Source organism: Condylura cristata, unplaced genomic scaffold (genome assembly GCF_000260355.1).
Source record: "Condylura cristata isolate star-nosed mole 26May11 unplaced genomic scaffold, ConCri1.0 scaffold00013, whole genome shotgun sequence".
Classification (NCBI taxonomy): domain Eukaryota; kingdom Metazoa; phylum Chordata; class Mammalia; order Eulipotyphla; family Talpidae; genus Condylura; species Condylura cristata.
In genome coordinates, this window is record NW_004567114.1 from 26,478,717 (window position 1) to 26,502,371 (window position 23,655).

The 23,655-nt window shown below is 38.7% G+C and overlaps 2 protein-coding genes across 3 annotated transcripts in view; both read right to left on the reverse strand.

Annotated features, from left to right (window-relative positions):
• MPP5 (membrane protein, palmitoylated 5 (MAGUK p55 subfamily member 5)) overlaps positions 1–5,560 on the reverse strand; it is a 69,431-nt gene extending 63,871 nt beyond the window's left edge. The window contains exon 1 of one of the 2 annotated variants that reach the window (XM_004681767.2): positions 5,109–5,560. The gene's annotated coding sequence lies outside the window, so the exon portion shown is untranslated. The remainder of the gene's footprint in view (positions 1–5,108) is intronic. The other variant, XM_012724629.1, reaches the window with a different exon arrangement.
• The window catches only part of FAM71D (family with sequence similarity 71, member D), a 29,395-nt gene continuing 10,980 nt past the window's right edge, over positions 5,241–23,655 (reverse strand). Inside the window, exons 5-7 of the mRNA XM_004682079.1 lie at positions 10,733–10,838; positions 5,898–6,000; positions 5,241–5,548 (exon numbers count right to left, since the gene is read on the reverse strand). Coding sequence (XP_004682136.1) covers positions 5,241–5,548; positions 5,898–6,000; positions 10,733–10,838 — 517 coding nt within the window. The remainder of the gene's footprint in view (positions 5,549–5,897; positions 6,001–10,732; positions 10,839–23,655) is intronic.

Sequence of the window (23,655 nt, forward strand, 5' to 3'; positions counted from 1 at the left end):
GCAGATAGCTTCATAGTGCTGCGCTTTAACCCCTTGCTCCACCAGGGAGGGTCCTTGTCAACAACATGTTAAGTCTGCTTAAAACTAGCAAATCCTTCTTACACATTAAGTATAATGCATCTGTATTCTAAGCTTCAACTGTACTTGAACAAAACCTTTTCTTAATAAAATTTTATTTTGGCACAGTTTCTGTTTCATTTTAGGGGGGAAATGGAAAAAAAAAAACTAGATTTCAGGAGTCCAGAAGCCAGTAACAACAGAGCTAGCAATCGGACAATAGTTTTCTGGAAAATAAATGAATAATTATGAATTTGGGAATTGCAATCTAAACCCCAATTCTGCAACTAACTGCTATTAGGGTAAGGTTACTCCAATAACCACCTAGAGAGCATCTCTGCTTATGATCTGTGAAGAGATATAGACTTTTTCAGAGGGGAAAGGGAAGCTGAAAGTCTCAAATTCAGCTCTGTCTTGAAAGAAACCAAAAAGAAGAAAAACAACTTTCAGCAGTTTCATTTACATTCCAAAGATTATACAAAAATTATGCGGGTAGTCTTTAAGTGAAAGCAAATCCTCGCAGAGTACCTAGTTCAGTGCACTAATAACAGTTGAAGTTCTCTTATGCTGTTAGAACCAATGGTGAACCTACTGGGCCTGGGATAGCTGCACAACAGTAATCACGAGTGTAATAAGCAAAAGATAGGCATCTAGATCAATACTAGAACCTAGAAATAAGCCCACACAACTGTAGTCAAATGGTTTTGACCAAGAGACAAAGACAGTTCAATGGATAAAGAATAGTCTAATAAACACATGCCTTTTGCAGCAACATAGATGGAGCTGGAAGGGATCATGCTTAGAGAAATAAGCCAGAAAGAAAAAGAAAAATACTGGATGGTTTCACTCACAGCAGGAGCATAAAGAGGAAAATAATAATAACGAACAACTATATATAAGAGACATTTTACGGGGTGGAGTGGGGAATGGGATCAAAAATAGTGGGGGGAGTGCACGGGACTATGGTGATGGCACACGGATGAATTAGTGATGGGAAGTTCACAGGAATTACAACTGAGATGGAAAAAGGCACAAAATGATGTAAAAGTAAACTATTATAATAAAAAATTATCAATATATCAATTAAAAAATGGTCTTTTCAACAAATGGTCCTGGAACAACTGGACAAATAAATGAAACTCAACTCACACCTTTCTTATGACAAAAAATTAACTCAAAATGGAATATAAGTCTAAATGTAAAACATAAAACAAGTGAAGAAAACTGTTATGCCAGCAAGCATAGGCCAGGGTAAAGGAGAGTCCCAGAGTCTTTGATGAATTTTTCATGATTTAATGCTCTGTCAAGGAACCAGGTACACAGGCACAACATTCAGGGAGACTGGCAAGCAGGCAACCAAGCCTCTCAGCTCCCAACAAATCTTTACACTATTTCTCTAGGCTCTTTCTGGCATTCCTCTCAAATCACCTCATGGTCTTGCCTCTTCTGCAGTCACATTGCTCATCTTGTAGCCTACATCTGTCTGAGTGACACTGCCCTGTATCTCTGGCCTCTAGTCCCAAGTGTGCACTTCTGCATGTCTGTACCCATACCCCAGGTATCCACAACCAGGCACCTGTGTCCTGCACCCACATTCCCAAGCACCTTCTACATTAACTCAACCAAGGTTGCAGGTGATGGGCAAAGAGACTAATGGTGTAAAAAGCCTGATTAGCTCAATTTGCCATACAAAACAGGAGAAAATCTCTGTGACCTTGAGTCAGGCAAAGAGTTCTCTGATATATTAAAGTGAGAGGCTTAACAAATCTGGTTTGGACCATCAGAATTTTAAAATGTGTTCCTCAAAATACACAATTAAGAGTAAGGAAAAGACAACCATAGAGGAAATCTTTGTGAATCATGTATCTGGCAAAGGACTATAAAGAAATTCTTATAATTCAACAAAAGGAAGCCCAGCTTTTAAATAGCCAAAATATTTAGCTACTCACCAAATAAGATATACAAATGGTAAACAAGTACACAAAAAGCACTCAACATCATTAATCATGGGAGAAATGCAGATTTAAAAACCCCAATGATCTATTATTACATACCTATCAGAATTACTAAAATTTAGAGAAGATTGACTGTATCAAGCATTGATGAGAACATAAACTGGAACACTGTCATACAATCATCCCCACTTTATTGTCAAACCCAGAAATTCTGCATTTCTCTGGCCCCATTTCCTTTGTTACATCTTTTTTTCTGACTGTTTTGCCTCTCTCATTTCCTTTTAAAGACATTAAGCTCACCTGGATAATCCAGGATAATATTCCTATTAAAGTCAGTTGGTAAGCAATTTTAATTCCAGATGCTTTAATTTTAATTCACCGTTGTCATGTAACCTTATTTAGTCATACGTCCCAAGGATCAGGACATCTCTGTGGCCATTCTGTCTACCACAGACACTTTTTTTTAAAAAAAGGTAAAATTAATCATACACTTACAAGTAACATACAATTCCACCTGTAAGTGCTCACCTGAGAGAAATGAAGACTGAGAGGCAAAAATTTATAGTAGTTTTATTCACAGCCACCCAAAAAACCTGAGAACTCAGAAATCCATTAACTGGTCAATGGATTAAATAAACAGTGATCAATCCACACAATGAAATACTGCATTCAACATTAAAACAGATGGAACTGCTAGCTCACTAAACATGGATGAACACCCCAATTATACAGAAAATCTTAAATATATTATGCTAGATGTAAGAAACCAGACTCAAAAGGCATACAGTATAAGTCCATTTCCAATATATTTTAGAAAAGACAAACTATACGGAAAGATCACTGATCATCTGCTGCCAAGGAACATGGGAAAATAGACCACATATAAAAGCTATAAAAGGGAAATTAGGTGACAGGACAGTCACATGTTTTGATTTTGGTATTATAAAGCTCTAGATATTTGTCAAAACACTTAAACAGTGAAAATAGTTAATTAATGTAAATTAAAACAAGTTAAATAAAATCTTTTTGAAATAAGTACATCAAAATTTGAAAAATCTGACAATGTCAATTTGAAAATTCCAAGTGAAGGCAAGGATGAGAAGCCCATGACTCATGTTGGCAGGAATGTAAATTGTTACAAGTTTAAAGGATACTGTGGCAGTAGCTAGTAAAGTTGAAAATGCACACTGATCTAAAGCCCAGCAATTCCATTTCCAGGCAGATACACAGCATTCACCCAAGCCTCAGGAGACATGCATAAAGGTAACCACTGTACAATGCTAGAAACAAGGCAAAACTAAAAACCCCTCAAGGAGAGTCAATTAAGTATGGTTAATCGACTGTGGTTAGTCATTATTTTAAAAAGGAAAGAAAAAAAAATAAACTCTGCTGTTGCATGTATAAATTTGAGAAGGGTATCTTACTGATTTTTTAATTTTAACAACAGGATATAATAAAACGAATACTGTACTGTAATCTGGAGACAAGCATTTAAGCACTTGATTCCAATTTTGCCACTAATTAGTAGCCAGACTATGGACTACTTAACTCTATAAACCTCACTTTGCTTTTCCAGGAAAATGAAGGTTAGGCTGTGTAACCATTAAGACTGTTTCCAACTCAACAGTGTTATGATTCAACAAGTATATGATCAAAAACTATATTCTAAAGAACACAGAGGAACTTTTCCCCAGACACCCTGAAATCAGAAATTATCAGAGAAACTGATAAGAGCATGTAAACTGCTACCAAGCTCATTAAAATATACATCCTCTCCCATTTTAACATTCTAAAACAAGTTAATATTATCAATGATCCATCTTTTTCAAGTGTAGGTCTGTCCAGGCAAAAGTTAGGAAGGTAGTTGGTACAGGGTAATATTTACTTGATTTAAAAGTAAAATACAATAAAATGATTTGCTTGTTTCATCTAATAATAATCTTTACATTATTGATTAATAGCTTCAGTCTGCTACTATAGAGGGCCTTTTAAAACTCTTAATACACCATGTCCACAAGATCTAGTAAAGTCAGTAGCTCATAATCCAAAAGGCTCATTTAACAATTCAACTACCACCAATATTTATACTTCAAAGACACCAATAACCAACGTATCATTTGCAGAATTTAATAGGTTGTTAACCTATTCATATTATTCCAAAAGAATAAGGATCCTATCATTAAAACATATTAGTTTTTTTAAATGAGAAATATCAATGCCTTTCACCTGAGACAGTAAAACAATTTTTCGAAGCCTTGTTCTACAGCCTCTCCAAATCTAAAGTCTCACAATTTAGATAAACCAGTAGAGACAAATCACACACTCCATACTGCTCCTAAAAATCTCCTACCTATCATATTTTAATATTAGCGCCAATTGCCAAGAGGTCTTCCACCGAAACCTGAGTTCCGTTCCTGTCACTGTAACTCAATCAACTCAACAGAAGGAAGGGTGAGTTATTATTTATTAGGAGTAAGTTACGTAACTTAAACCAAAGACTCTATAAAACATCTTTCATGAAGTACAGCTTACAAAAGGCGCACACTTCAAAATTTACTTCGCAATCTCAAAGTATCCAAATCCAAAGACTGGGCTTTCCTTTAAAGTAGCCACAAGGAAGTGGGACCGGGTGTTTGTTCAAAGAACGCAAAGAGCCGAATACCAGAGCCGCGGCAGGCAGAGGGACGCCGGCTACATTCCGGCTCTAAAGCAAAGTGGACCTCGCGAGGTCCCCGGCCCGGTCAAGCGCGAGTCCTGAAGTCGCAAGCTCGGGGCGCGAGAGGACCGACGGCTCCGAGTCGCGTTCACGGCCACTCCGGCCGGCAGCAGCCCCCGCCAAGGTGCGTCCCTCGCCAAGGGAAAGGGAGCGGGCGCCTCCGGGCAGCGTTCCTCGGAGGGACAAAGGTTGGGCTCACGCCCTCCGCGGCCCGCCGCGGCTCCAGCTGCTCGGGGCAGCCAGCTGAACGGCCCCGACCCGCCCCGGCCCGAGCGGGCGGCGCGTGGGGGAGGGGGCGACCCGCCGCCCCTCCCCCGCCGCTCTCCGGGGACCTGTTGATTAAGCTTCCCACACCGAGTCGCCGCCGGTCCGCCTCTTACCTCCGCGCCACGGCGGTCGCCGACCCGCCAGCCCCGGCCGCTCCCAGTCACTGCAGAGACGACAGCTCCCCAGCGGCACTTAAAATACCGGATAAAGAATCCAGAAACTCCCGATTCCCCACCTCACAATCCTCAGTCCCCGCCCCCGCCCCGCCGCCAGTCGCCGCCGTCGCCGCCGCCGCCGCCGCCAGCGACTCCACCTCGAGACCGCGCGAGACCGGCCCCCGCGGCCGCCGCGAGACCGCGCACGCGCTCCCGGGACTCTGGCGCAGCGGGCGCGCCTATCGCGGGCAGTGTTCGGTGCGCCCCGCCCGCCGCCTGGCCGAGAAACTGGCGCGGATCGCCCAATCCTGAGCCGGCGCGGAGAGAGAGCACTGTCATTGGTCCACTCCGCAGCGCCCAGCTGCGGGTGGCGCGCGCGCGCGCGCAGGCGAGCGCCTCTGACTATAAAAAAGCGGACTGTTAACGCAAAGTGGATATTGGGGATTCCCTTTCGCGTTTGTGCTTGCTGTCTAGGTTGTGTTGAGATCGAGGTTTCCCTAACTGTAGTCAGCAGCGGGCTAATAGTCTAACAAGTCTGGACTCCTCCCTCCTTGTCCCGTGTCAGCTCCTGAAGAAAATCGGTTCCCTTTGAGGCGATTCCACCTCTATAGTGAAATACTTCACACAATCCAGTGCTTGTTTAAGAAAACAACCGAGACATTATCCAGTCCCTGGTTCTGCTAGAACCGAGTTTTGCAAACCAGAAAAGAAGGCTGCCCAGGGACACAGCTGTTTGACAAAACTCACGTGAATGGGTCCAGCGTGCCGCAGGCCGACTCCCATTCAGCGCGAGTCTGTCCTCCAGGGACACAAATTTGCTACCATCTGAATGGGGCGGCGCTGAAGGAGGCTATGGGGGGGAGGGGGGTAGAATTCAAGGCAAAATTGAAATGGTTCTCAGGAAAAGTAACAGCCAACTTAACTTGCGGGCCTCCCTGTGGAGCAGGGGTTAAGTCTCAGCACTGGCAAGCTATCGCCAGCCACTGCAGCACTAGCTTGATCTCTGGCGAGCGAGCTGACCCACATGGTGCAGCAGACCTTGCCTGTCTCACCCGCTACTCCCCTCAGCGGTGTATTTCAGTAGATCTGCCTGTTCTGCTCCCCACTCTGTCTCTGGTGAATCCTCTCGTGCCTCCCTACCTCTCCCCTGCACTCCAGTTATTCTATACATCAGTAAATAAAAATAAACCTTAAAAAAAAACACAATTTGACACTAACTAGTCATGGTGTGGTCTCTGAATGACAGTAAGCAAAAATCCTGCCTCCCAAGGCTCATCACACCTTTGAACAATTCTAATCTTTGTTAGTCAAATTGTGCTCCTATTTATTAGATCAAAATATACAAATTACTTCAACCTATTGTTTCTGGTTTTCCTCAGGGGCACACTGTACATAGCCGATCTTGCAAAAAGTCCTTTGATATGTCAATTATCTTGTCCTTCCTTATCTCCTCCACTGTATCTTCTGTTGTCAACTCCTGTTAACCCAAAGTGACGTTTGTGATGCCCCGAATGAAGTAAACTATTTGACGGTTTGTCCAGTGGCCAAGATCTATTTGTATTCCTATTCTTCCCTGTTCTTTTTTAACATCCCCATCTGACCAGCATTCCACCTCAGTCTTTATTCAAGTTGTCTATAACAATTAAACCAAGCCAAAGACAAAACTCAGCTGCAGAGTATTTCAAACCTTAGTCCTTTTGCTATCAAATATTTATCAATAGAATTCAGTCTACTAAAAAGTAGTTTGCAGTTGGACAACCTACTCCAAATCTATCCAACTGAACTGTCCTCTTGGTATACACACTCCTCCACAAAGATGTGATGAGAATTTGTGGAATGTCCAATAAAAAGTTAGACTGTCTCTAGAATTCTCTCAAAAATGTTAACCACGTCTAAAAAGAGCAGGGAGAAGGGGGGAGGAGGGAATGTTAGTTATGCCTGTGACTTGTTTTATTTCCTAATTCTTAAATGCATAAAATAAGTAACACTTCAAGAAGATTCCTCTAGATTCTCCATGATTTTTTCTTCCTTTGTCCACAGTCTCTCTGCCTTAGTGATCTTGAGATTTGGTCAGCCAATACTTTGTTATAGGATGTTTAACAGTCTTCCTGATTTCCTGATCGCTGTTCACTAGATGTCAGTAGCACTCTAGTCCCATTTGTGACCAAAATGTCTCTAGATTTTGCCCAAGTTTCCTTCGGAGGAGAAAATCATCACCAGTTAAGAACCTTTGATCTAAATGTTCAAGAAATTGCATTTCTTTCTTTCTTTTTTAATATTTAGTTATGCATGCAGAATTGGGGTACAGGCCAGAGGTGCGGGGGTGTAGAAGTGTGTGTGTGTGAAAGGATTCACCAGAGACAGAATGGGGAACAGAATAGGCAGATAGACTGAGTCTCTTTTTTTACCCCTACATTCCAATTACCTGGCCCCAAGCAGTTTTGCAAATTGCGCCATTCAAATGAACTCTCCAGCTACCAGATTACTTCTACTGCTGCTTGGAATTCCCTGTCACTGACTGGCTACTCTCATGAAATGATTGTATCACTGTAGGATAGCAGCTATTGATCTCAAAATATGCTGAAATTCCTCTGTACAAATAATTTTTTTAACCTCTTAAAGATGTTTTCATTTTTAAAGAGAATAGAACTTGTGGCATCTAAAATATGCTTTCTTTGGTGAATGGAAACATTCTAAGAATTCTTAAATTACACAAATGATTAGTTGAAAGGGTGGAAAGTATAGAAAGAGGAGACAAGGTGATTGAATTTGAGTTTTAGCTTTGCTGCTACCTAGTTACGTATTTTGGATACATGACTAGTTTCCTAGGCCTAAACTTTCTATCTGTAACACAAAGGCATTAACAACTTTGCTTTCTCTTGTTTTAAGATTATGATAACTTCTGTACATGGAGTTTAACATGGAGAGTATAAGAGGTAAAGAAAATAAAATATTCATTCCAAAATAGAATGAAATGAATAATCCGTGGTTTAAAAAACCATGTCGGAAAATTGTTCATTCCTGTCCCAAGGCAGTTCACCCATTGAGTTACTCCGGTAAATTTTAACTAAGTATTATGAGTGAATAGTGAAAACCAAACTGTAAAATCTGATGTGCCCCAGAGAGTAACCACAATCACTAATCTTTTTCCACCCTCACCTTGGCATTTGTTTAACCCATCACCTGCCAACATGCCCTTATAAAATCTCCTTATAGATGTTTATGTAATAAAATGTTGTGCTATCTACTACATCAAAGATTTTGGGAAATTTATTATTGCATTTTAACCACTTGCAAAGTTCTGAATTCTCAAATTTCAGGATTCTGTCAGTCACTATGATATATTAAATCCTTAACTAGCTTACTCCCTAGCATTAGTGAAAGTCAAGTTTTCATAACTGAATTAAAAGTTTAGTCATTTAAATTCCTTGAAACAGATGATCAGAAATAATGTCAATTGAAGAATACTCAGATATATACAAAAAGTTACAGTAAAACAAACTTATCACTAAATAACTAAATATTTTTAATATCAATAATAAAAAATTATGAATTTTGCTAATTTAATTGGGTTTAGAATTTGTTACTATTATTAGCTTCGTGGGTTTTTAAAAATATATTTATGTATTATTTATTTTTACATCATTCTACATTTTGTGCATTTTTCCATCTCAGTTGTAATCCCCCGTGGACTTCTACCACCCACTCACCTAAGTGCTATCACCTTAGTCCCGTGTGATTTCCCACCCCAGTTTTGATCCTGTTCCCTTCTCCACCCGGGTAAAATGTCTCTTGTTTATATTTGTTTGTTGTTTTTCATTGTTGCTTTTTAAAATTAATTTGGTGTTTTAATAGTGCTTCTTTACCTTTTACAAATCTAGCTAAAAATATTATGTCCCTAAGCTAAGAACATTCTGTAGTTGTCACCTATGGTATGGATTCCAGTTTGCAATTAGCATCAATACCATCAATAGGGCAGTAGCATTCAAACCAATTGACTTCAATAAATATTCACTCAGCAATTAAAAATATATATTGATTAGTTCCTGTGTGCTAGGCAATGTGCTAATGATTTTTGAAAGGACATATGACTGTCCTTAAGGACTTTACGTGAGACAGAGATACAAAAGAAAGTATGGTAAATGAATATAGGTACTCAAAGAAAAGTAAAATGTTATACTAGGAAATATTGTATTGCTATTGAAGAGGGCAGGGAAAGGGACAGAATATACTACTATAAAAATTTTCACAATGATAGGAATATCAAGATCTTATACCTGTCTTTAAAAAGACCAACATAACAGTTAATCAATTTGAATGACTGAGTTAGTTAAGAATTCACCTCAGGGGAGGATACTCAATATTTAGGATGCTAAGAAGTATTTATCACACTTTTATTTATCTTGGGTGTTCCTGTGCTAGCTCAGGGGTATGTAGATGAATAAAACATGGTCCAGGAGAAATTTCAATTTAGAGAAAGGAGATAGGTAAACTTGGAGCTACAAAATTTTTTCTAATAAAGAACAAGACTGAATGCCCAGAGAAAGGAAACCAAGTTTGTTCTCCTTGAAAAGGACTATAAGATTAAGCATATCTTTCCCCCACCAAATTCCCAACTGAATTTCTATTTTGTTTGTGTAGCAAATCTCAACTGCTACTTTAGTTCATTTGCTTATGTGAATACCACACCTGTGATTGGATCTAGGCTTGTTGGTACCTGTACTGAACTCTGTAAAGAGTTGAACTCTGTGCTTTATTCTTTCTTGTACACACTGTGCTTGAGCCTTAACTCTACCACTGCTTCAAAACATCTTTGTCAAGGCCACTGATTAGAGCCACTTTGTTAAGTGCAATAGTAGTGTTCAGTCTTCCTTGACCTGCCAGCAGCATTGGATGCTTTTGAATATTTTCTCCTTTTGTACTCCCGGTTCCTCAAATACCACTTAGCCTTCTCCTCCTACCCATCGGGAATGTTTCTGGTCTCCTTGGCTGGATTTTCTTTATGCAGCATTATGCTGAATGCTAAAAGTTGGAGCGTCTGAGAGCGCTAATGTCCAGTATATTATTTTTCACTGCTTTGGTGTATCTCAGCTCCCTTGCTAGCTATTCAATCAGAAGAAAGTCACTTCTGCAAGATTTAGTTTCCTCAGGCATAAAATGAATATAATAAATGTAAATGTGCCTGACAGTGGTTGTGAAGACTAAATAAATTTACACATGTGAAGTGCTTAGAACAATGCCCAGAATTATATACATAATTTTTCCTCTTTTAATCATGTTTTCTATTACTATTTAATGTGGTTTTATCTGATCTTCAAATTTCATCTCTACCCTATCAACTCTTATCTCTAGACTTAACTTCTGCCATAAACTCCCAAATCATATTCAACTATTGGTTTAACATTTCCATTTTAATAGAGTACTGCAAACTTCACTTCAGATTGTTTACTGTTCTTCCAGTTTTCTTCTTTTCAGATTCTTTTTGTTTGCTTTTCCACATTACACATCCATCCAGTTCATCAGAAAATCCTGTTATTTCTATCTTCAAAAACATATCCAAGTTTTAATCACTTCTTACTAACCCTACTACTACTACTCTGTTCCAAGACTTCTTCATCTTTTGCCTGGACTATTGCAGCAGGTATTTTCACACTGCATCTTCTCTTCAACACACCAACCAGACTGATCCTGTTAAAATAAGTGAGGTCGAGTCACTACTATCTCAGGAGCCTGTAGCCCAATGTGATCTCACTGACCTCAAAGCATACTACTCCTCCCATTTCTCATTTTACCCCAGCACCAGCCATCCCAGCTCCTTTGCTGTCTCTCATATTGCAGTAGTCTTTTCCCCTAAAGCTCTTGCATTGCTATTTCTACAGCTGAAATATCCAGTCTCCACAGGCCTACTCTATCTACTTCACTTCCTGTAGGTCTGATTTCAAATGTTATCTTATCAGTGAAGCCTGTTTCACCATAGATAAAGGAGCACTCCTTGCTGATTTACTCCATTTTATTTTTCATGTTCTTTTTCACTGTCTGACATGTTGTATATGTCTAAATCACCAAATAGGAATGTAAATTGTGATGAGATTTTGCCTATTTTATTCACCATTACTTATTTTTAGATTCTTGGCACATCTAAAGCAGTATGTAACACACAGACGGAACTCAATAAAGAAAAACTTCAGCTTTGTCAATGTTTGGTTTATGACTACCCTGTCTTTGGAATAATTTCTGCATAAAGACGATTATTTTTCTTCTATGTGGTGCTCTATGTGGTGAGATGGAGATAGTGTAGCATATACAGAGAGAAGAAAACTATTTGTTCTTTACCATTTCCTTTTAATGTTTTCTGGGTCACTCCAGCTACCATAAATTCATTATTGATACAGATGAGAGTAAGAAAGGATAATTCAGTTTTTCAATTGCATTAACCACATTTCAAGAGCTCAATGGTTATATACTACTGCTCCCCACTCTGTCTCTGGTGAATTCTCTCACTGCCCCTGCTGCTCTGCCTGTACCCCCGTTCTGTATGTATAAATAAATCTTAAAAAAAAAACTGTAAAGTAATAATATTCCAAAGATTATACTGAAGATTGAGAACATGTGCTGAGTACATTGAAGAATGAGTGAAGCCTTCTGAAAATAACTAATTTGTGGATTTAAAAATACAAGTTTTTTTTTTTTTGGATGGAGATTGCAGTTTTTAAAATAGTATTGGAATTTTTAAAAAATGTGCAATGACATTCATGGAGCATAAACTGTCAGGTCAGATGTTCACCTAGAACATGAAGATGGAAGGAACATGAACTCCATCTTCAAGGACCCTACAGTACCTGATGATAGAAACACGTTCGATGTTGGATTACTGTCCAAAGAAGAAATTAACCTAAGAGAATAACAAGTTTTGTTCAATTCCAAAAGGAAAATAACCCTTCAGATAAACACTGAGTTTGTTAATAAAACACCTATAGTTTTGAGTTCCCTACTGGTCCTTTAAAATAAATACCCATAATTATAATAAGTAAGATTTAAGACGTTAGATTGACATGGATTTAAGTGCTTAATGGTCAGTAGTAGCCTTTATTTCTGCCACATGGAAGACAATGCTTTTTCTTTTTCACTGACCCTTCTTTCTTGAGCTGTGCTTGCTTTCCAGTTTAGTAGTTTGTATTTATCTGTCCAAAAAGGAAAAAAAAGATGAAGTCAATTCAGTCAATTGCAGAATTTGAAATATAGAAAATTTTTAAAGTTACTATTGAGCTAAATCTTAAAAAACTAAGAACAAGTAAAATAAGTGATTGAAATAAGCAAGACATTCTTCTTAGCATAATACAAATCCTTTAGGCAGATAAAATCTTAGAGGTTGAAGAAGTGTTTAAAGAAACTTCTTAGTTTCTTAAAACATTTTGTTTTAAAAGCTCTATAAGGGCCCTCCCTGGTAGCGCAACAGGTTAAAGTGCAGCACTATGAAGCTAGACATAGTCACTTCAGCACAAGTTTGATCCCTGACCAGGGAGGTGACCCACATGGTGTTTCAGACCTCTCCTGTCTTGCCCACTGCTCCCCTCAGCAGTGTACTTCATCAATCTGCCTATTCTGGTCCTCATTCTACCTCTGGTGAATTCTCTCACTGCCCCTGGGGTACTGCCTGTGGCCTGTACTGCAGTCCGGTATGCACAAATAAATAAATCCTTAAAAAAAAAGCTCTGCCTACCCATGTAAGAACATAACAATTTAAAATGCTCAGATTAAGATAAAGGACTTTCATACTTTAAGATTTATAGAGATGTCAGGGCTTTCCTGGTGATACAGGGGTTAAAGTATCAGTGCTATCAAGCAATCACATTCATGGATGCCAGCCACTGCAGCATGAGTTGGATCCAGAGCCAGGTTGCTGGCCCACCTGGTGCAGCAGACCCCTCCTGTCTCACTCGCTGCTCCCCTCAACCATGTATTTCAGTGGATCTGCCTGTTCTGTTCTCTACTGTCTCTGGTGAATCCTCTCACCACCCCCACCATACCTTTAAGCTTATACCCTAGTTCTTATATGCATAAATAACTGGGGCATAAAATAAAAATAAATTGTCTTATATAACTTTTAAAATATATTTATGCATACAAGATTTGTCATAAATAACTGGGATAGAATAAAAATAAATTTTATTTATTTATTTTTGCATACATGGTGCTGCAGCGGCTGTAGATTGCTTCATAGTGCTGTGACTTTACCCCTTGTACCACCAGGGAGGCCCAATAAAAAGAAATCTTTTTTTTAAAAAAAGGATATATGGATATGTCATTGAATTATTTCCAAGTTGTTAAGTTGTGCTGAATTAAAATGTTATGTATTACACGAGATTTATATGCATATAGTCTATGCTCATTGTAAATTAGGGACAAAGTAACTCACATTATTTCAGTTGTAATAATAAAAAATCTTTATTCGTAACAAAATTTTTCATTGTTTAAAAAAAATCATCCTTTTCCCATCTTCATGGGAAATCAGAAATTCAGAGTTTACATATTTGGGAGCCACTTTTCAAATTTCAGAAGTCAGGTTTAAATATGTATATGTATAAATATGTATGTCATCATTTTTGTCCTTTGCTCTTGCAGATCTCTTAATGAAACCCATATTTTGAAATATGTAAAAATATTTCATTATTAGTTTATCATCACAAGAATCTCTAAATTCTGTACTATATTGAACTTGGCAGGTTGGTACTCTCCATATGTGGGTGCAGGAGCACAGGTCCACCTGTGCACCACCACCTCATTGTTGACCACTACCTAGACTGAGTTTAGGAAGCATTAAGGGTACACCTCAGAGGGAAAAGAGCTGACAAAGGAACAGGCACAGGCTAAGGGTATATGCAGAGGCCAGAGATAATGTGCATGGATGACAGTTACTCTCTTCCTTTGGTCTGAACCTCTGGCCCAAGTTGTGCATTTCAGGGAGTCTTTGTTAATAAACTAAGTGCTTGAGTGTTAAGCAGAGTGACAGAGGAATAGAGTAGTAGAGTGACAGAGGAATGCACACCTCAGTTCTATCAGCAGAACTCTGATGAGATGGGCATGGCTTAGATAAGTTTCATTGTAAGTAACTCACTGAAAACTTGGTGTCACAGAGAAATCTAGAATATGGTAGGCCCACTGCATACAGCAGGTCTCACTGCAAAGGGAGAGGGGCTTCTAACACAGCAGCGTACAACTGCCCAAATGGACATGGTGGCCCTGTGGACACTCTATGAATATTTGTATTTATAGAAATTTAAAAATGAGGCTGAAATACTGAGGCTTTGTCTGCATTGACTAGTCTAAGAAGGCAATTTGAGAAAAAGATGAGGAAGCAAAGAGAAAGAGTAGAAATGAGAATGAAAGGAGTCATGTGTAAAAGCAGCAGCAAGTAGAGCCCTCCCTGGCTGCGCAGCGGGTTAAAGCACAGCACTGAGAAGCTACAGCCACTTCAGCATGAGTTTGATCCCTGCCCTGGAGGTGACCACATGGTGTGGCAGACCTCTCCTGACCCCCCCCCCCCACTCCCCTCAGCAGTGTATTTCGTCGATCTGCTCCCCACTCTGTCTCTGGTTGAGTCCTCTCAACCCCTATGTATCTGGCCTACCCCCCCACTTCTTCTATGCATAAATAAATAAAAATAAATATTAAAAAAAAAGCAGCAAGTAATTCTCATCTAGAACCCCATCTGAAGCTCCTTTTTATCCCTGTGCTGATATTATATTTTGTAGAGGAGAAACCACACAAAACCAGCAACACTCATTCCATGTCTGTTATTACTACAATAGAACGAGACCCAATATCAAAAGATTCAATTAATAAATTGACTTTTTACTAAAGTGTCTTATCTTGTCCTTTATATATAGGAAGATATCTTTATATCTATATTATAATTGTAAAGAATTACCTTCAGGTTGTTTTACCTGTTTTTCCCATTGGCCTTTTCCTTTTTATTTCTTCACATCTATTTCCCTGAGAAAGTGGGAAACAGATAAGGCACAAGATTGTGGAAATTAGAAGAGGGTTTGACATTAAGAGGGGGGAGTCAGAGCTCAAATAGTTGGGAAAGTGGAAGAGTGTTCACTAAAGAGAAGAGACAGGAAGAAGAAAGTAAAAAAAAAAAGTAAAGAAAAAGGAACAGAAGGAAAGAACTTAATAAAGGTCTTAATTCAAATGATATTCTAACTACCTCATCAAAAATATCTTTGTTTATTCCAGTGGAACTCATTGTTAAATTTCAAAAACAAGTTTTCTTTTAGGATCCTTCTCTTTCTCCTTTTAGTTCAGATTTAACAGGGAATGAACCTGGTTACTGAGGCTTTCATGGAATTTGATTTTAATAGTTAAGAGGAAGGTGGAAAAGGAATATAGGTGGGGTGGAGAGGACCCTCCCAGCACTTGTGATATTCCCCTTTTGTTCTTTTCTCAAATTTCTCTTTATATTTTGAAAAAATAACAGCACAGGTAAGTCTACTATTTGAACTCCCTGTAAAAAACAACAAAGTGAAGAAGAATAAAATCTACAAAGGCATGAAATTGGAAATCAAGAAAGGAGAGAGATGGGCTTTAAATCTGAGAGACAAATTTAGCCTGGGCCCTATCTTGTAGATAGACTTTTCATAAAAATAATTTTACCCAAAATCTTACTCGGGAAGGAGAAAAAGTGAAATTCTTTCAAACTGCTGAGAGGTTTGGTAGATGAAGTGGAGACCATAGTTTTTAACTAGAATTGCCAGGGAGGTAGGTGAATGGGAGCCTGACAAGGTAATAATGTCAGGGGTTTTTCCTTACTGCAGAGAGGTACAGTTATTATTCTGGCTTGTGCTTCGGGTATAAATCAGGATTACTGAGTCATTTTAAATCTACAGTCAATAAATTCAATGGGACAATGAATTAAGATTTTATTAGTCATTGTTTTTCTCAGGGTAAAAAAGTGGTCAGTGTGAATGAAAGTGTGAAAGTGGAAAAAGAAGTGATTCAGAGCAGTGTAAAAATAGGGAAAGAAATGCTGATCAGAGGGAAAATTGAAAAACTGTACAAGTCTAAGTAAGGAAAAAAATGGAAAGATATAGGAGAGAAAAGTGAAAAGAATGAGAAATACATGAAAGAAAACAAACAGGGACAATAATTAATGCTTTGTGAAAACTGTATGCCAGAGTTGTATGTTGTACTGTCCTTGTGATTTAACAAGCTCAGAAAGGATTAGCACCTGATCTCCAGAGGCCCATTTCAAGGTGCCGGCTAAATTTACAACGATGGACCACAGCTAAATCAGATTAAAAACCATAGCAGCTTACAGGGCCTTGAAACAGTTAATCATATTCTCCTTTCTCCCCACCTATAAGAACACATATTTTATGTTGGGGAAACTGAGGCCCAGAGAGATTAAATTACATACTTCTGGAGCAGAGGAAGTGTACTTATAACTTACATATATAACTCAGTTCCCAAGGGGTTTGATTCTAAGTTCCGTGTTCAATAGCTGATTTCTTCAAGTTTGCTTCAAAATTTCCTTAGATTCCTTTGCCCAGTTTGTTTTGAGGACTCACTACTTCCTAGTCCTTTTGCCTCCCAAACTGTCCTCTTTCATTGTTTCTTCTCTTGTTCCCAACAGTCAGTTAATATGCTATCCTTGCATCTGACTACTTCTTAGCTGGTTCAAGACTTTGGCACCTTCACTGGACTATCACAATGACTTTCTACTTCCAGCCTCCTCCAGCTTCTCTGAGAAATTACAGTCAGATCTCAGACACCAATGTTGTCATTTCCCTGTCTTTCAGGGGCTCCCCAAACTCCAGAACACCTCCATAATTTGACCCCCACTGCATGTCTCATTGCAGCGAAATTGCATAAGCCCTGTGCTCTTCCATCTTTTGTGCCCACCAACTGATGGACTGAGGAAACCCATGGTTCCCTGGACTTAGGATGTTCTTGATTCCCCTTTTATATGTCATGGTATGTCTCCTTCACAGAATTTTTCATGATTTTCTCTCGAGCTAAAACTACATTTTCTACTTCTCTCTTAAAATATCTGTAACATTCTGGTTTATGTTATTTGTGCATATGTCTTTAGGCCAGTAAGTGTATCCTGTTATTTACTTACTTTAATCTCTCAGAGTTTGCCACAGTGCCTCATATGTAAGAGATAGCCATCCAGTGCTAGTTTAATTAAACAAAATTGAGTTTGTGCCAGAGGACAGGTGAAAGAATCAGTCACACATAGGATGAAGATAAAGGTATCAATGTCCCACATTAATATTAAGTCTTCATGACTTAAATAACAGTGCTTCAGAATGTATGTGGACTGTACTAGTTATATGCCAATGTACTAATTACATATTAGTGATAAGGCTGCCGCTAGATTTTTCTTTGCCTCCAGAAAGTAACTTGCCTTTAATGGACAGCTCTCGAATTTATGCAAATTTAGTTTTATTTCCTTATGAAATAAAGTTGGGAGTAAAAGTTGATAGATGAGGATTCTACATATTGCAAAGGAGATTTGCCCTTTTTTCATAAATTGCATTAGCATACATAACAATGTTCTCAGGTTTAATAATATAGATTGGAATGTAGGTAAAACCAGATTGCAAAGTAATTCATCTGGTACTTTTGGATGCTAAAGACCAGTGGGAAAGTCTAAAGACAAATCCCATTTGTAAAATATGAATTGTAATTATTTACTCCTTTTGTAGGACTTGCAAATGGGACTAAAGTACCTTGAAGTGTTATTGGTTTTTTCAGTAGAAGTGTTTTGGTTCTTCATTTAAGTTCAGTGAAATGTGACTCTGTGTTCTTTCCATAATGTTTTTTTATGTGCATGACTGAGCTCTACTCCACACCCCAGGTTAGGCAGTATTACAAGTGGGTCAGGCCAGGGGAGAGATGATCCCCGACTGAGACTATATTACAACTTTCACATCAAAAACTGTTCTTACAGGTTAAAGATCCTGAGACATGGGGATATGCAACAAAAAACTGCCCAGAAAGAACACTCAATGGAATCACCTGATAGTAAAGTGTTACATTGTAAGCAGGAACAAAGAAGGACTCAAAAATTTTGGATTTACTATGAGACTCAGATGTGGACCTTTAACACTTCCAATCAGCAAGGAGGGAAGACCCTGTTATTTTTTGACTTCTTCTTGCAGACCAACCTGGCAGTGGTGCACATCCAATGGCTTTGATGCAAGGACCCAGGAAACTGAGCTCTATCAGCACACAAAAAAGTGAAGTAATGTCTACTACTTGAGCGATAGCACAAGGATAGGCCTGGAGGAAAAGTTTACCCAGTGGAAGATTCTTCAAATAGAGCAAAGGCAGGAAGTGAAACGCATCAAACTATCTAGCTGGGTTTCTCTGCTCTTAACTGCTATGATCTAGACTCAGAGGTGGCCACTGAACACCAGGAATCACAGAGAAACTGGGAGAAATTTGTTCCATACCTGAATTATCTGAATCAGTTCTCATGTTCCTGTAAAAATAAACAACCATTTTAAAGTTTTGCCAGCATGACCACAAATATTTTAAACAGAATTACTAGGTGGCAGATAACAGGTCATTCTCTAAATGCTTTATAATTACTAATGAAACATATTTAGCAAGCCTGGGTACTACTGATACAATACATATTTTAGTATAATTACCTACATTTCTATAACCTGTGAGCTGTCCAACTGGTAAAAGAAAAAATGAATTGTATGTAATAACATGTAATATATTTTTATTGTATCCATGACCTATCACTCAATTTTGGAAATTCCTGAGCTGCTACCTCTTCTGTCCCTGTAAAATCATTTGAGTTTAGACTGAAAGAAGTTAGTTGCTGCTGATCAGTTTCTACAGACAGGGTCAACTCTGTGGGGAATACAGGTATTGTAGGGAACTAGGGCTAAATTTTGGAATGGATGGTTACCTGAAGTCAGAAGCTGCCTACCTCTGTTGGCTTCTTCACCACAGTCTCTTATTTCCCTGTGGGGGTGACAGCACTTGGGAATTTACTAGTGATAACCCAAGTATTTGTTCAAGTTACTATGTTTATTAAGGTTTAGTGAGTAAAGTAGGAGAGTAGCTGTCAGTTTTTCTATTTCACTTTATTCACCTTTGAATAAAGGTACTTATTTTTTGCACTTCTGATTTTTAAAATTAATAGCAATAATTAAAATATGTATCTTAAGTGAATTGGCACATTAAGCATAAACTACTTTCCAAAAAAAGCTTTGTTTCTTGGTCACTTTTTCAATAAATGTTTTGAAAGTATTTCTACATGGATAAATAAGAGCATTTGGGGGTCTCTTTGGTGGTGGAGGGGTTAAGTCTCAGCCTGAGCTAGATCCCCTGGCCAGGGAGCTAACCCACAGCAGCAGACCTCTCCTATGTGGCCTGTTGCTCCCCTCAACAGTGTATTTCTACAGATGCTCCTATTCTGTTCCCCACTCTGTCTCCAATGAATCCTCTCACTCCCTGCACCTCTGGCCTGTACCCATTGTCCTATGCATAAATAAAGAAGTAATTTTTTAAAAAGATTTATTTATTTGTGCATACAGAACTGGGGTACAGGCCAGAGGTGCAGGGGTGGTGAGAGGATTCACCAGAGACATTGGGGAGTAGAACAGGCCAACTGACAAAGTACAAAGCTGAGGGGAGAAGCAGGCAGGTCAGGAGAGGTCTGCTGTGCTGTGTGGTTGCCTCCGGGGCAGGCGAGGATTGAACTCACACGTAAGTGGCTTTAGCTTCTTAGTGCTATGCTTTAACCCGCTGTACCAACAAGGAGGGCCCAAGAAAGAAATATTTTTTAAAAATACAGCATTCATTTGGGAGACGTTACCCTTAGATAATGTCTTCCTCCCAGGTAAATGTATAAAAACACACTTATGATCCATTTGAAGGGGTCTGGCAAATACATCCAGGTCAATTCTGACAGTAGATCTTTCCAAAGTGAAGGTTAAAAATTAATAATTTTCTGGGCCCTCCCTGATGGTGCAGCGGGTTAAAGCACAGCACTAAGCCGCTAAAGCCACTTGCGCATGAGTTTGATTCCCACCCTGGAGTGACCCACGTGGTGCGGCAGACCTCTCCTGACCCACCCGCTGCTCCCCTCAGCAGTGTGCTTAGTCAGTCTGCCTGTTCTGCTCCCCACTCTGTCTCTGGTGAATCCTCTCACCGCCCCTGTACCTCTGGCCTGTTCCCCAGTTCTGTATACATAAATAAATCTAAAAAAAATTAATAATTTTCTGAGGAGTTTGCACATGTAGCCAAATTAAGTCTGATGATTTAAAGAAAGGTTGAGTGTAATGATGGAAGTTTTCAAGGCACTGAGAAACATGGAATAAGTATCCTTTAAAAATAGGTACAAATTAAAGCCAGCCACTTTCCTTTTTAAAACAAAGGGGAGAGTCAGCAGCTCTCTTGTCAAGGCATAAGAAGGAATATAAATGTTTTATAAAGCACCAACAGTGACATTACAGGAGTCTCTACAGCCTTTTGCTTTCTCACCTAGATTTAAATTGTTTAATTTATATTTTAAGGCTGCTGAGTCTGAGGGGAAAATAACCAACAAGGTCATTGTTTAATTTTTTCCCATTGTTCCAAAACACATCATTGTGATGTCACTGAAATTCTTGGTCTTTGAGAATAGTATATATTATTTATTTATCAATCTCACAATGTTCTTGATTTAATCCCACAGATGTCCCAGGAATAAAGCATCAGTGCATCCCATTCTGTTCTTAGATATTACATCTTTCATTGATAATTAACATTCTAAAATTAGACTCTAGTTAGTAATTATGTCCCCGATGAAAGTAGGCAATAAAAAAGAATGCGTGCTTGATTAGACTGAATTTTATCAGGTTACTCAGGATCAAAATTTGGGGTGTTTTTGCTTTGTTTTTCTTAATCTCTTTGTTTCTCTACCCCGAAAGAGTCAGCATGTAAATGACACAGGGCTTGGAGTGTTAACAGCAGAGTATAGGGCACTGAAGAAAATTTGGGATTTGCTGAACTTTATGATTGTTTTGTTTCTTTTGAAGAATGATTTTTGCTATTTATATATAGGGACTCATTTCCTCATCTTGTCTAATGGCAAATTACAATAGTGAGACTAACAAAATTTAAAACCAACAGAGCATTTTTATCCTAAAATTGTATTGCCCTTATAGTTTTAATATTTCAAAATACCATTAAGAGTTAATCTGTTCAAAGGACTTTTAGGGTGGTAAGACTGTTAAGTAATGGTAATATAAAAAATTCATAGAACAAACAAATAAACTTGAACTAGGAACTTCAGCTAATTATGTATTAACAACAATCACTAATTGTAAACAAATGTACTACACAAAGGTAAGTGTTAATAATAGGGGTAAAGTGAGGTGTCTGAGGAAGAGGGGAGGTGACCATGGGTTAGGTAAAACCCAATTATTCTGCAAATCTAAAACTGTAGTTTAAAAAATAATATCTATTAATCATTGAAAATATTTCTTTAAATATTGTTTGACATTGTTTGATTTCTGCCCTGAGGAGGCCTCCCTGAAGTACTCCCACTACCATAAAACTGGTGGTCTCTCTTCCCCTCCCCTGATCTCTGCCTCAGCTCTATGGCCAGCTTCCAAGTTTTGTCTTTTTCCTGATTCCATGCTGGGTTTCCCTATATTCTACCTTTAAGTGAAACTATCTGATATTTTCCTTCTGACTTATTTTGCTTAGCATAATCCTTTCTAGTTCCACCCATGTTGCTGTAAATGGTATTTGTTTTATCTCTTTTGATTGCTGAGTAATATTCCACTGTGTTGATGTACCACATCTTCTTGACCTAGTCATCTCTGGGGTATTTAGTTCGTTTCCATATCTTAGTTATTGGAAATAGTGCTGCAATATTTAGGAATATTTAGGAATGCAGGTATCCTTTTGGATCAGTGTTTTTTGGGTAAATTGTTAGGAATGGAATTGTTGGATCATATGGTAGATTCATTTTTAGTGTTTTGAGGAACCTCCAGACAGCTTTCCTTAATAACTGGACCAGTTTGTATTCCCGCCAGCAGTGTAAGAGTTTTCCTTTTAAAAAAGTATTTTTAAAGACACTAAAAGCTAACCTGATGTTTTAAGGCAGTCATTATGTGAAAAAGGACAAGGAAAAGAGGAAGTTGAAATGACTTATAGGGTTAACCTTACGAACTTTTGAATTGTAGTGCGTTTCTGAAGCCTTATATAAGGACAAGAACATAGAATTTGATACATATGAATAAAACAAAGCAGAAAAAAACTGACGAGTGATCAAAACACTAATTATATTGGACAAAAATGCTAAGTGTGTCAGATTCACTTCTTTTTAATGTTTCCAGACACCTTAAAGTTTTCCATGAAAATCATCACGTTAGAACAGCGCTGGGGTCTGGGTCTGGAGGTGGGCAGAGAGTTAAAGGGGGCGCTGTGGACTTTGCCCTCCACCTCTGCAACATTGACAACTAACTTCAAACTCCTGGCCTGCAGTGAACTACATTTTGTTTTTGAAGGACTGATGTTGAGGCGGCCATTAGTGTGTATCAAGTAGAGAACGAGAAAAGCAGGCAGATTTTGGTCCCTTCTATTCCACTTGGAAGTTTCTCTGTGGGGAGTGAAGACCTCAGAGGGGTTCCTACCACTCGGGGGGGGGGGGGCTTGCTACTCTCCCCTTGGAGCCTGCTTTTTGATTGCAGGGAAACCAGCCATAATCGCTGGCGGGAAGGATCCCTATAGCTCAAACCTTTGGCTAACACATTCTAGCACAACACTTTATCCTGCTTCTTTTGAACTTCTATATGTTTGCCCTATTGTTCTGTATTCTATACTTTGCTACACCCAATAGTTTCCTTATGATTATTACCTCTATATTTCCCAGGTACCTTTTGCAATTTCTATGAGATATCCTATTGAGATAATTGGCATTAATACTAAATTTTTATGTCAATTTAGAAAGGTTAGTCATCTTTTCTGTCTTAAACCTAACAACCTAGAAAAAGAATCTATTTTCCCTTATTGAAATTATCTTTTATTGCTGCCATTAGTTTTATAATTCCATTTATATAACTTTTTTCACCCTCACCAATTATTTGTTATTGTGTTGCTTTTGAAAAAATGCATGCTGTTTTTTTCAAGAAACAAAAAGTTTGAGCTTTATTTTTTATCATCTGAGACATTATTTACAAACTAATATTTTTTGTGATTCTCAAATTTTTTAAAATTTATTTATTTGTGCATACAGAACTGGGGTACAGGGCAGAGGCTCAGGGGCGGTAAGAGGATTCACCAGAGACACTGGGGAGCAGAACAGACCCACTGATGAAGTACACTGCTGAGGGGAGCAGTGGGCGGGTCAGGAGAGGTCTGTCGTGCTATGTGGTCACCTCCAGGGCAGGCGGGGATCAACTCTGGGTAAGTGGTAGCTTCTTAGTGCAGTGCTTTAACCTGCTGCACCACCAGGGAGGGCCTGATTCTCAATTTTTTTTTTTTT